The 13,403-nt window shown below is 49.0% G+C and overlaps 1 protein-coding gene across 1 annotated transcript; it reads left to right on the forward strand.

Moving 5' to 3' along the window:
• The first annotated feature begins 3,221 nt into the window (after nucleotides 1-3,221).
• On the forward strand, nucleotides 3,222-11,912 carry LOC120843961. Its single transcript, XM_040215483.1, has 4 exons — nucleotides 3,222-3,305; nucleotides 3,546-6,149; nucleotides 11,627-11,701; nucleotides 11,820-11,912. Exons 1-4 carry the CDS (start codon nucleotides 3,222-3,224, stop codon nucleotides 11,910-11,912), a joined length of 2,856 nt encoding a protein of 951 aa, XP_040071417.1.
• Nucleotides 11,913-13,403: the final 1,491 nt, after the last annotated feature.

Below are 13,403 nucleotides of genomic sequence, written 5' to 3' on the forward strand. Positions count from 1 at the left end.
CCCCAACATTCTGTGCCCGTGCGACATACCTGCGCAACTTGTTAGCGTGTACCCACCTGTCACCCCTCTCCGGACAGTCAACGATGTAACTGTCCGCGCGTTTTCGCTCCTTGATCACTGCGGGCCCCGACCATTTCGGCTGGAGTTTACCGGAAAGCCCCGTCTCGAGAACAAGCACCCTCTCGCCCACCGTGAACTCTTTCGGGCGTGCCCTCAAAAATTGTACCGGTGGGTATATGCCTGTTGTTTCGCCTTAGCATGCTCGTCAACAACGCGGGCTGAGTCTACCATTCTTTCTCTCAAATCTTTCAGGTACTTGGCCGCTGGCTTGTTTAGTCCTAAAGGCGGCGTCCATTGCCCCGTCCATGTTCTTTTCAGTATAGACAGCGGGCCCTGAGGCTCTCTACCATACATCAATTCGAATGGGGACCTCCCCGTGACCTCATTCGGGACCTCCCGATACGCCCAAAGAAGGCACGGCACGTACTGGTCCCAACACCCTCCCCTCTCACTCACCACGTGGCGAAGCATTGCCTTAAAGGTGCCATTCCAACGCTCCACGATACCATTACTCTGGGGGTGATCAGGCGTAGAAAACCGAATTTCCACGCCCAATCGGCTGAGGAGCTCCTTGGTGAGCTGAGACGTGAAATTCGTCCCTTGATCACAACAGATCAGTTCGGGCACCCCGTGTCGCGAGAACACATCAACCAGTGCCTGGCACGTGGACTTTGCTGTCGTGGACTTTGCTGTGAGCGAGCGGAGAGGAATTACCTCGGGCCATCGCGTGCACAGATCTACGACGGCCAGAGCGTACCTATGCCCGCGAGCTGAGCATGGCTCCATGGGACCGATGCAGTCCATAAAGACAGTCTCGAAAGGTCGCTCAGGTCTCGTCAACGGAGTTATTGGGACTCGGTCCGTCGCCATTTCCCGCGCGAAAATCTGACACCCATGACAAGACTGACAATATCTCTTGACATCCGCCGCCATGGTTGGCCAAAAGAACGAATTTCTAATCCTCTGTTTTGTTTTCTTTTGTGAGAAGTCCCTCCACATGGCATGTCGTGCGCCAATTGTAACACCTCTTCCCTACGGGGCTTCGGGAGCACCAGCTGTTTGCATTCTTTCCCGTCAATTTGTTCCGTGTGATACAACAAATTACCTTCAATCAACATGCCATGCGTGCCGCTTCGGGCCTGTTCCCACGAGCCCTGCAAAGAGCCGTCGTCTCGCTGTTCGCTTACGAACCCCGTTTCGGTAGCGCTCCGTTCCGTAACTGTCTCGACCAAGTCTACATCAGACGTGCTCCCGGCCGATTCAATACCCTCTACCACTTCCTCGAACTCCAAAGGGGGATCGCCGGAGACCTGGTCCTGTTCCGCTCTGATTTCTGCCTCCAGCCTTTGCACCTGTTCTGCCTGCTCAGCAGACTCAGCGTTTGCTCGCGTAAGCTCCTCAAATGCGTCGGGCGTCAGCAGCGCGTCCACCCCCTGCGCGAGTCTTTCCGTTACCGCACACAGCACGGCGACATGTTGGCCAGTCCCGCCGTCTGCGGTGCACAGCCCCAACGGCACATACCTCAGCTCTGCCGTCACCGTCTGGCCGAATGCACCTCTGAGCATGATTTCTCCCCCTCCCCGCCTGCGTGACTCCTCGGGCACCACCTCCCGCCTCACGACAGTTAAGTCAGCGCCCGAGTCCAAACAGGCAGAGAAGGGTGTGCCCCCTGCCGTAAGCTGTACCCAGCTTATACCCGAACCTGTTTCCCCATGCCTGCGCGTCCCCGCCGTCTCAAGCGTCTCGCGTGACTGCGGCAAAAGCGCTGCCCTTGCACTCAGACCCGCGGAGGCCGATTTATTCCCGGAGTCCACGGCTCTATGCGCTAATCCAGGACAGTTCTGCCTAAAATGCCCCAGCTTCCCACACGCAAAGCGCCCCTGTGGTCGGGGTTTCTCAATCCTTCGCTGGTCGCCCCCAACTTTCGCAGGCCCACCCCGCAAGTTCACCTGTGGCTTCTCAGCCAGTCTCTGGGGCCTCCAGTTTCGATTGTGTCTACTCTCCTCAAATTTTTCCGCAAGTCCCGCCACTTCCTTTGGCCTTAGCCATTCTTTGGTTTCGTTCTGAAGGACGTAGGTGCGTTGTGATGATGTGGGAGAACCAACGATGAGGAAAACGACGAGCGTGAAAACTGAGAGTTGGACTGAGCAACACTGTGGACTGAGCGAAGGACGATGAAGAAGATGCGGTGAACGTGGGGAAGATGGAAACGGTTAAAAGGCAAAGAAGTTCAAGGCAAGAGTTGGATATACGAAAAAAACGAAGACGACGACGAGAAGGGAAGAGGGGACACAAGCTCGTGACTCGTGAGAGAAGGGCGGGCACGACACTGAACCCGGCTCGACAGCGGTGGTCTCGGCAGCCAAGGAGGAGCCCGGACGGACGAGTCCAGGCCCGTGGGGCTTTCACCCAAGCTCGCTGAGAAGCCTCCGCCTGTGCCTAGCGAGCAGCTGAACATTCCTGGACAAGACGAACGCCCTGCCTACGTCGACGTGCACCACCGGGCCGTAAGCGGATGCGGCGAACTGAACTCTGTATATATAGCCACACCATTGTTTTCTAACTTCTTGTTTAAACGACTGTAAATAATACCTACCTTCTTATATTCACCGCACTGGAATTCCGAGTCCTTTTAATTATTATATTTTTTTTCCATGACAATCTGGCGTCCGCGACAGGACTCTCTCTTTTTAACATCTTATAGAGAGCAGAATTCCAGACGGTGCTGTAAGAAGAGTTACAGTATGAATCCCGATAAATTGCTATCGGTTGGGAGAGAGCTGGGGTATGCGGGCATAGAACTCCGCGAATGGGTCGAAAAAGAAATAGTCAGACAGAAAGAAGAACGGGTCAGAATGAGAGAAGATGCAAGAGAGGCAGCTAAGGAGGCGCAAGAGACGACTGACAGAGAAGCTCACAGATTCCAACAAGAGCAGGCGGTGCTGCAGATGCGTCTTCAGTTGCGAGGAAACAACAGTTCACCTCGAGATGAGGATCCGCAGGATACTGGCGGTGGAGAAAACCCAGGGAGGCAAACATGCTATCGTAGCCCTCATAAATTAATCCCACGATTTAATGAGAAAAGAGACGACCTGGACGCTTACATCCGACGTTTCGAGCGAGTGGCGACCAGTCAGGAATGGCCCCAAGAAAAGTGGGCGATGTCTTTGAGTCTCTGCCTCACCGGTGAGGCCTTAACGGTCGTTGGAAGGATGACACCCGAAGAGTCATTGGACTATTCAAAAGTAAAGCTTAGCCTGCTTCAGCGGTTTCGCTACACCGCAGAAGGATACCGGGAAAAATTTCGGCAAAGCAAGCCAGAAGAGTCAGAGACCGGGAGACAATTCGCAGCTCGGCTCCTCGGTTATTTCGACCGATGGCTAGAGACGGGTGACACCATTAAGACATTTGAAGGGCTCAGAGATCGCATGGTCGCAGAGCAGTTTTTAAGAAGATGTAGCACAAAACTGTCTATATCTTTGAAGGAAAGAGACTGCAAAACCCTTGAGAGTTTGGCAGTAACTGCAGACCACTTTTTAGAAGCGCAGGGCCAAACTAGCTTGTTTAGCTCGAAAGAAGACGACCTAAGCCATAAGAGTGGAGGTCGTAATAAAGAGGGTAGTCGGCTGAAAGTTCCCACCAAGGGAGTGAGCCGGTGTTTCCTCTGCAACAAGTCTGGACATAAAGCCGCAGAATGCTGGACCAGTTCCAGAGCTCAACACGGATCTGCGTGCTGGAGGTGCGGCAAGCCAGGACACAAATCAGATGCGTGTAACTGGAAGCCAGAAGATAAAGGTAGCAAGACTCCTCAGGCATCCTGTATGTTGACAGTCGCCGACAGCGAAAATCCAGAAGAGACATACATTGTACTGAGAAACGGAGAACAGATACCGATAGTAAATGCGGCACTCGGAAAGGCTCCACGGTTCCTGGTTGATAATATGCCAGTGGTGAGGGGAGAAGTGTGCGGTCGTCCGGTCACCGTACTGAGAGACAGCGGCTGCAACACGGTTGTGGTAAAAAGAGATCTGGTTCCCGATGATAAGTTAACCGGTGTCTCTAGTCCGGTTTTCCTACTTGATAGGACTGTAAAGTACCTGCCAGAGGCAGAGATAGAGGTGAGAACTCCGTTTTTTACGGGCAGTCTAATAGCCAAGTGCATGGACAACCCGTTGTACGATTTGGTGTTAGGAAATGTTCATGGGGTGAGAGGAATTGATGATCTCGATGAAGAATGGAATGACGAGGGAAGACTAAGCGGGTCTCAACTGAACGAAGAGAGACAGACACCCAAGGGGACGTCAGGAAAAAGTGAGACTGGTGAAGGACTCGTTCTTGACGAGAGTGGAAAAGAAGGCTGTGACGTCTTGGTGCCGGAGATTAATTCTGCGGGAGCGCTGAAGAGAGTAGCTGGCAAGGAAAACAATTCCCAACTACCGGTTATGACGCTCGAACCGACGGGAATTGACCACAACAAGTTGAAACTATCTCAACGTAATGACGAATCGTTGAAGAAATGCTTTGCTGCCGTCGGCAAAAAGTATATCTCGGGAAAATCGCACGAGTCTGAATTCGTGTTGCGTAATGAAATCCTCTACAGGAGGTACAAGACGCCGGCACACAAGCAATGGGAACAACTGATTGTTCCGAGAGATTTCCAAACCATCGTACTGAAATTGGCGCACGAAGGAATCATGTCCGGACATCAGGGAACTAAGAAGACCACTGATCGCATCCAGGAGGAATTCTACTGGCCTGGAATTGCAATGGACATCAAGCGATTCGTGAAGTCGTGCGACATGTGCCAGAGAACCATTCATAGGCACATGGTGCCGAGAGCACCCCTTGGAACCATGCCGATCATCGACACTCCCTTCCAAAGAGTCGGCATTGACATTGTCGGACCTATCGCGCCCAGTTCAGAGACGGGCAACAGGTATATACTGACAATGGTTGACTTCGCTACCAGATACCCAGATGCTGTCGCTCTGAAAAGCATCGACACAGTCGAGGTAGCGGAGGGCTTACTGCAAATGTTTTCTCGAGTAGGCCTGCCACGAGAAATCGTCAGTGACCGGGGATCATGCTTCACGTCGGCTCTCATGAAGGAGATCAGTCGCATATTGTCGCTCAGACTGCTGACGACAACCCCCTACCATCCAATGTGTAATGGGCTGGTTGAACGATTTAATGGGACTCTAAAACAAATGATCAAGAGAATGTGCCAGGAGAAACCGCGATGTTGGGATAGATATCTCACCCCGTTGCTTTTCGCATACAGGGAAGTGCCGCAGAGCAGCCTGGGGTTCTCCCCGTTTGACCTTCTTTATGGAAGGTATGTTCGCGGTCCTATGGCGGTTCTGAGGGAACTCTGGACCAACGAGAACATCGACCCGGAGACCAAGACAACATACGAATATATGGTTGATCTGCGCAAGAGACTTGAAGAGACCTGTAAAGCCGCCCACGAGGAACTCAAGAAGGCCCAACTGACACAAAAAGAACACTACGACAAGAAGAGTCGAGCGCGCCAACTACGAGAAGGGGACAGAGTACTGATCTTGTTACCGACAGACAGAAACAAGTTGGTGCTACAATGGAAGGGTCCATTCCGGGTAGTTGAGAAGAGGAATGACGTGGATTACGTCATAGACCTTGGTCAGAAAACGACCGTGTTTCACATTAATATGTTGAAGAGATACGAGGAGAGAGAAGTTCTTGGAGCTCCCAGGCAAGTCTTGGCTGGTATGGCTGTGGAAGAGGATCCCGAAGAACAGGAGGTCCCTCATGTCGGTCTGCACAAACTTCAAGATCACAAAGACGTACAGTTCTCAGAAGAGATGACTGAGTTCCAAACTAACGATGCAAGGAAGCTGCTGGAAGAGTTCCAGGACGTATTTTCAGATCTTCCAGGTCAGACTAGGCTTATAAAATGCCGGTTGAAACTGAAGACAGATACGCCAATCCAAGTGCGACAATACCCCATTCCCTTTGCGCTACAGGAAGAGGTAGAAAAGGAGATCGGCGATATGTTACGCCAAGGCATAATCGAGAAGTGCGACTCAGCCTACAACTCGCCCGGTGTGGTAGTAAGGAAGAAGGATAAATCAACACGGTTATGCATAGATTTCCGCCAATTGAATAAGGTTCTGGAAACCGATTGCGAGCCGATTCCTCGAGTCGACATGATGTTCGCTGAACTAAGCACTAAACGATACTTTTCTAAATTTGACTTCGCCAAGGGATATTGGCAAGTACCTATGGCCGAAGGATCAGAGGATGCGACCACTTTTTCAACTATGTCGGGACTGTATCGGTTTAGGTTCATGCCGTTCGGCATAAAAACAGCCCCAGCAATGTTCACACGATTAATGAGGAAAGTTCTCGAAGGTGTGCCAAACGTACATCATTACTTGACGACGTCCTAATATCAACCGACACTTGGGAGGAGCATATGAGGACAATGAGCCTATTCTTGACTAAGGTGAGGGAGGCTGGACTCACCATCAAGCCAAAGAGAACAGAGATCGGGTATTCAAGAATAACTTTTCTTGGCCACAAAGTCGGGCAGGGGACTTTCGAGCCCCTAACAGAGACGCTAGATAAAATTCAAGGCGCAACAAGACCAAAGACTAAACCAGAAGTCCGATCCTTCCTGGGGCTGACCGGCTATTACCGGGAATTCATTCCCAATTACGCCGAGACAACGCTCGCTCTGACGGAGCTGACAAGGAAAAGAGCGGCCAACAAGGTTATCTGGGGGGAAAGACAGGAGAGAGCGTTCGAGCTACTGAAGAAACTCCTCTCCGATAAGCCGATTTTGAAATCTCCAGATCTGTCGAAGGAGTTTATTTTAAGAACAGACGCGTCGGAAAGGTGTCTGGGCGCCGTACTAATGCAAGAACATGAAGGGGTCTTGCATCCGGTTGCGTACGCAAGCCGGAAGTTACTGCCACGAGAAGTCGCGTATTCCACCATTGAGCGTGAATGCCTAGCCCTCGTGTGGGCAGTGCGAAAATTCCACATATTCTTGTTTGGCAAACGCTTCACTGTACAGAGCGACCACCAGCCGCTTGAATACATTCACTCTGCTAGGCATCTGAATAGTCGCGTATTGAGATGGAGTTTGTTACTCGCCGAGTACGATTTTAAAGTGACGTACATTAAGGGCTGCCAGAATGTTGGAGCTGACTATTTAAGTCGTATGTAATGCGCCCACAGCGGTTACTGGATTTGTTTTGGGGGAAGGTAATAGTTTACCTACGTATGAAACACGCTTCGTCGTTGTCGTGTGGGTTGGTAACAATTGTTTGTTTTGACTACAGGTCTTAATTCTTTTGCTTAAAAGTTTTCGGAAACAATTGTCTGAAAAGGGGGGTAATTGTGATGATGTGGGAGAACCAACGATGAGGAAAACGACGAGCGTGAAAACTGAGAGTTGGACTGAGCAACACTGTGGACTGAGCGAAGGACGATGAAGAAGATGCGGTGAACGTGGGGAAGATGGAAACGGTTAAAAGGCAAAGAAGTTCAAGGCAAGAGTTGGATATACAGAAAAAACGAAGACGACGACGAGAAGGGAAGAGGGGACACAAGCTCGTGACTCGTGAGAGAAGGGCGGGCACGACACTGAACCCGGCTCGACAGCGGTGGTCTCGGCAGCCAAGGAGGAGCCCGGACGGACGAGTCCAGGCCCGTGGGGCTTTCACCCAAGCTCGCTGAGAAGCCTCCGCCTGTGCCTAGCGAGCAGCTGAACATTCCTGGACAAGACGAACGCCCTGCCTACGTCGACGTGCACCACCGGGCCGTAAGCGGATGCGGCGAACTGAACTCTGTATATATAGCCACACCATTGTTTTCTAACTTCTTGTTTAAACGACTGTAAATAATACCTACCTTCTTATATTCACCGCACTGGAATTCCGAGTCCTTTTAATTATTATATTTTTTTTCCATCACACGCGTACATCATCCGGCATGGCATGCTTTAGGCGTTCTGAGATGGTCAGCTGCCGAAGATCATCTAGTGTCTCTACCTTGCGGCTCTCCATGTAGTATCCATACATAGTATTAAGACTTGTAGAGAACTGTGCCCACGACTCGTTCTCTTGTTTGCGCGCGACATTAAACCTCCGCTTGTACTCATCCGGAGTCATCCTGAGCTCGTCGAGGATAATGTCTCGTAGCTCCTTGTACTTCAATACCCGTCCCTCTGCTCTGTTTGCCACAACGGCGCTCGCTTTCTCATTTAGAAAAGGCAAGAGGATTGCCCCGTGTAGGTCCTGTGGCACCTCACAACTCGCCAACATTGTTTCAGCGCTTTTAAACCATGCAGGCACCAATGTGTCTGTCACGGGCATTGGCGCCAGCACCGCACGTAGCTCCTTTGCATACCGTCCGACTCCCCCCGTACCCCGAGAGTTCTCTTCATGAGGCTGCCCCGTTATTTTGAGCTGCTCTAGTTTTATTTTCTCGAGTTCTATCTTTAGTCTCATGAGTGTTATCTCAGCACTAAGGTCATTCGAATCTGTTGGCTGCCCTCCCTCACCGGTGCCAGCGTCTGGTTCTGAGTTGGCGCCGCTGAGGGAAGACCCTGGGGTCTTCGATCTAGTCTCTCCGGTCATGGTGAGCCTCGGAGAAAACGGGAATGGGACTCACCCACTGTTGTTTAGCAAAATCCAATTAGCTGCTCCTCCAGCCGCCGCCACCCACTTGCCGCAGTGTCCCCACTCGGCCTGGCGATCATGCCCGTCGTCTGGAAGTCTCAGCTCCTTCTTCGTTCACCGAAAAAAAGAAAAAAAAAAAAAAAAAAAAAAAAAAAAAAAAAAAAAAAAAAAAAACGACAATTTTCTGGCACCACAACGAAGTTCAGCACTGCAGCGACGATCTCGTCTCTTCTCTTGAGGCTTGCCCCGATATTCTGTCGCCGCTCGCTGAAGATGCTTCGCGGGTCCGCAGGTGAAGCTACAGGTCGTCCTGTTCTCCGACGTAGAAGACGCCCAGGACCACCTGTCAGCTGCCACCACTCCTTTTGGGTAACTGTACCCCCCCGGGCTTCTCGCGTAGATATTGCCACGGTCCTCACTCCGGCAGGAGCGAGCCTTGTCCGCAGTCCAGCAGACAACTTTTTTGGGTAACTGTACCCCCCCGGGCTTCTCACGTAGATATTGCCACGGTCCTCACTCCGGCAGGAGCGATCCTTGTCAGCAGTCCAGCAGACGGGACCCTTGTCTGCAGTCCAGCAGACGCGACCCTTGTCCGCAATCCAGCAGACGAAACACTTGTCGCATAGAGCCCAGGTACGCTCCGCCTGCCTCCGTTGATGCCGTCGTTTTCGCTCACCGACCGTCGGAGGAAGTCAGCAGGATCCTGTCGACTGCGCCAGTCAACTTTCCGAGGGGGAAGGGGCCCGGTCAGGATGGTGACGACCGATGATGGTGTTCGCCCGATGGTAGTCCCCCGGGAAGTCGAATAAGAAAAAAAAAACTAAAAGTTGTTCGATCCCGCTGGACACATTACGACGTCGGTAGGTTTACGGTGGCCAGTGTGGCCACGTTTATTTTCAAAACAAAACGACAAGTCAACGGTAATACCAAAACTTCCAAAATTAAAACCCCATACTTTAGTCCCCAGTTTCAAGAGCCGAATCCCCCGAGAACCCTCTCGGCAGCCCTTTTCTAGCCTCGTAGATGCCTCCTTTCCCTCCAGAGATGGACCAATCACTTCAAATTTCACCATTCCCACGTGGTACACTGTCGTCCAATGGTCGGCGAGCTGTAATCCTGTCGCTGTAACCGCCAAATCTAAATTCCTCGTAGGGTTGTTCTCTGCAATTTTTCCAGTCTGACTGGCGCCAACCGCTGAGTTATTGCATCGGGCAAAAAGCGACAATTTTACACTAAGCGGCGAAACCCTCTATATACAGGCACATTCGGCTAAAAGCCACAACCAGCTGCAAGAAGGGATCTGTCCGAGCAGACTACCGAAACCCGAGACGTTTCTTAACGACCGCGGGGAAGCCGCTCCCCACTCCCGGCCGCTCTGCCCCCGCAAATGCTCCCTCCAAAACGCCGACACTCACAAAGAAAGCTAAAAAAAAATAAAACGATGCCGACGCAACTGTAGAAAGATAGACTTTTCTAAAACAAATCTTACTTATTTCTAACAAAATCCTTGGTTACTTAACATACGGGGACAAAGGAACATCGCGCACATCGGCATTACTGCACCACTGTGACCTCAAGTGCACGGACACAAAAACACAAAAGAAAGAAACGCGCACCGAAAACGATGCATTTTGATCTCCCCCCCCCCCCCCCCCCCCTCCGCACTGCAACTCACAGACATCTGCGCCTTACCCCCCCTGAAAATTATTTCTTCCTTCGCCATTGAGATGGCCGCCCGTGACTGTTCCGATGAGCACGTAGCGTCCACGGCATTGTCGGTATTTCAAGTCCGAAGGTCAAAGGGAAGGGTATCGTCAAGATCGGGGAAGTCGGTAAGAAAGAAGGCGCGGCATCTGCATTTCTTTGTTTAATTACTAGCTGGCCGCTATACTCCGTTTCACCCTAGAATACCCTCCTAGGGGAGGGCGGGTATTCTACACCTACCTCCCTAAACCTCCCTCCCTCTTAGATTCTTAGCGAGCGTGTTGGGAAGATGTACTAGATAACAGAAAGTATAAAACAGAGAGAGGACGAAACACGCAGAGGACTACATTCTTTCAACTCACAACAAAGTTTATTCCATGGGGTGCGAACGTATGATCCCCTGCGCAGACTTAGGGAAAGGGAGGAAGGGCAGTATACACTCGCTTGGAGGGCTTTTAGAGGTATTTTGGATAATAATAATAAAGTAGTTTCCGGGCCCATTATTTTGCGAATAGGAGGATCTAATCAATGCATAACATAGCACGTTCTTGACTATCTAGGTTAGATATTCAAATTATCAAAGGAATACACTTTTAGCAAGAGTGCTCGGTGTAATAACACTAGACATAGCATGGAACGTGACGGAACCTACTTCCCACAACGAAATTCTCGCCGTCTTTCAATAAACAAAAAGAAAATGTTCCAAATGATTATGTGATTCTTACCAGGTCCTTTCCAGCCCCATCCGGCGACTTCAACTTCTTGTCCCTCTGCGGCTGGCAACAATTTGCTAATGCATATCGCTCCAATGCGCCCTTTGCTCTTTTTAAAATAAAATGGGCGTTTTAGCTTGATGAGACCTATATCATTGTTTAAATTGTCGTCAAAATGTTCGTGAATTATAAATTTTTTCGCCTGAAACGAATAAACGAAAATTAAACAAAAACATTTTAAGGTTGTAAATTCAATCGCTTTTCGAAGGATTTGAGAAATCAAGGTAAGATTTCACGCACGTATTGAGTTCCATTATTCAGTCGCACATTTTATTTGTATATAATATTTAAAAAGAAAAAAACTTGAAAAATAGAGACCCTTTATATCGGGATTCCGGATCAGCGAAATCAAACTTTATGACTAACGCAGCGAAAATATGCAACCAATGTAATGACTGATAATCATGGAAGGTTTTTCTCCAGATTTCTACTCACATGTCGTGTTTGAGCATAACCTCCGACTGTCCTCAGATCTACCAGTCCAGCTCTAACAACGGCGTGAGACGCTCTTCGTCTGAAATGAAAAATGAAATTAGCTCTGTTGCTGATATGATTATTCTTTTTTATTTACACAAATACTGCAATTCTTTTTTCATGCCAATACTCACCCTTTAAGGCAATGTGCAGAGGTCAGGATAACGTCGGCAGCAATTATAGACCCGCTACAATTATGCAATCTGAACGGTTTCCACTGGATGGACACCTGTAATTGCGAAATAGAGAATTGTGAAGGTGACCTTTATTTCGATCAACAATGTGACAGGAACCGGTGCACCTACAGATACGCCGAATCCAACCAACGCAAAGTGAACGAAACACTTTCAACAGCGTTGAAATTATGAAGATGAGGGTGCTATCTCACACAAACACTTGTCTCTGTTCCCGCTGTGGAGAAGTACCGGGAACTCAGGTCGGAAGGAAGGTGAGCGACAGAACGCCTTTTCGGCCACGTAACCGTTTCTCACTTAAAGCTTGCCGTCGCGCCTTTGTTTCGAAGGGTATTCTTTAAGAACTAGCGCGACATATATCCTTGCCTATCGGTGGTTGTAAGCAGAATGAGCGGCAAACTTGCAGACCGTGAGGAAGAGAAAATGAAGATCACTAATTCTCACAAAATATATCATCAAATAGCTTATGTTCGAAGCTAAACACTGGTGGTCGATTCATGTCTTAGTTTTTACCGGTTCGTTTCCTACGATACTCTGAATTTGAGGAAAAATTGCTCGAAACAGCACCTAAGCGATTTTGTAAAAAGAGAATCATAAAAGCTAGAAAAGAACCTTTTATTTTTTTTGTCGTTTATTTTTTTAGCATATAAAAGAATATTATTACAGTGAAAAACCTTCTTCGTAATTTCGAAACAACGACCTAGTTTTCGAAAACAAAATCAAATTGACTCCTCGAGGCAATCAACAAGGCTCCATTCTAGCTTTTCTTTTTTTTTTTTTTTTTTCTATTCAACATTCGAGGTATAATTTTTTTAAAGCTCGGTTTTGTTTATTCTGGGATTTGAGTTATTATAAATATTCATTTTATAAGCTCCAACCCCCTCCCCCCCCCCCCCTTCCTCTTCCACCTCTCCTCCTTCACCCTTCCCTCCCCCTGCCTGACAATTTCGGTTAAATTCAAATGAAACCACCAATATAAACAAATCTGGTCATGCGAATTAACTCAACTGAATTGCGTCTCGAAACGTTACATGTTGTAGGGCGTATTCAGATCCAATCGTAGACCCTCAATGTATAAATAAGTTACGGAGGCACTCGGTGAAAGGAAAAATACCGTGGAGTATTTGTCACTACCACCTATGGATAACATCGTGAAAACGCGCCGGTTTCAGACAGGTATTAATTTAAGGCAGGTTTAAGAATGTTAATAATAATAATAATATTAACATGAATAATATTAATGAACTTTTTTTCTTAAATACTATTATCAATTATCTGCGAATTTTTGTCACTGTGCTTTCACGTGCTGTTGGAACGATTGTTTTAGGCAGGTGGCAGAGTACTTGCTGTTTTATCGCTCGTATTTTGTGGAATCTTGTTCTGGTGTCGCCGTTTTGTCCCCATAGGAAATGTAAATTTTTTTCTACAACCGCTTTGGTTCAGCTTAACATTAAAAGAAAAGTCTTGCAAATGTGTTTTTTTGTTGTTGTTTTCTTGCTTACCACCCAAGGATATCGTCCCTGGCTTGCCGC

Source organism: Ixodes scapularis, unplaced genomic scaffold, assembly GCF_016920785.2.
Source record: "Ixodes scapularis isolate PalLabHiFi unplaced genomic scaffold, ASM1692078v2 PGA_scaffold10__122_contigs__length_95168666, whole genome shotgun sequence".
NCBI lineage: Eukaryota > Metazoa > Arthropoda > Arachnida > Ixodida > Ixodidae > Ixodes > Ixodes scapularis.

What these genes read in the sequence shown, in the direction of transcription:
- LOC120843961 (XM_040215483.1), top strand. Translation starts at nt 3,222, where the DNA reads ATGTCTTTGAGTCTCTGCCTCACCGGTGAGGCCTTAACGGTCGTTGGA. An exon ending in AGTCATTGGACTATTCAAAA is followed by an intron (nt 3,306 to 3,545) that starts GTAAAGCTTAGC and finishes ATATCTTTGAAG; the next exon opens with GAAAGAGACTGCAAAACCCT. An exon ending in ACAACTCGCCCGGTGTGGTA is followed by an intron (nt 6,150 to 11,626) that starts GTAAGGAAGAAG and finishes GTTTTTCTCCAG; the next exon opens with ATTTCTACTCACATGTCGTG.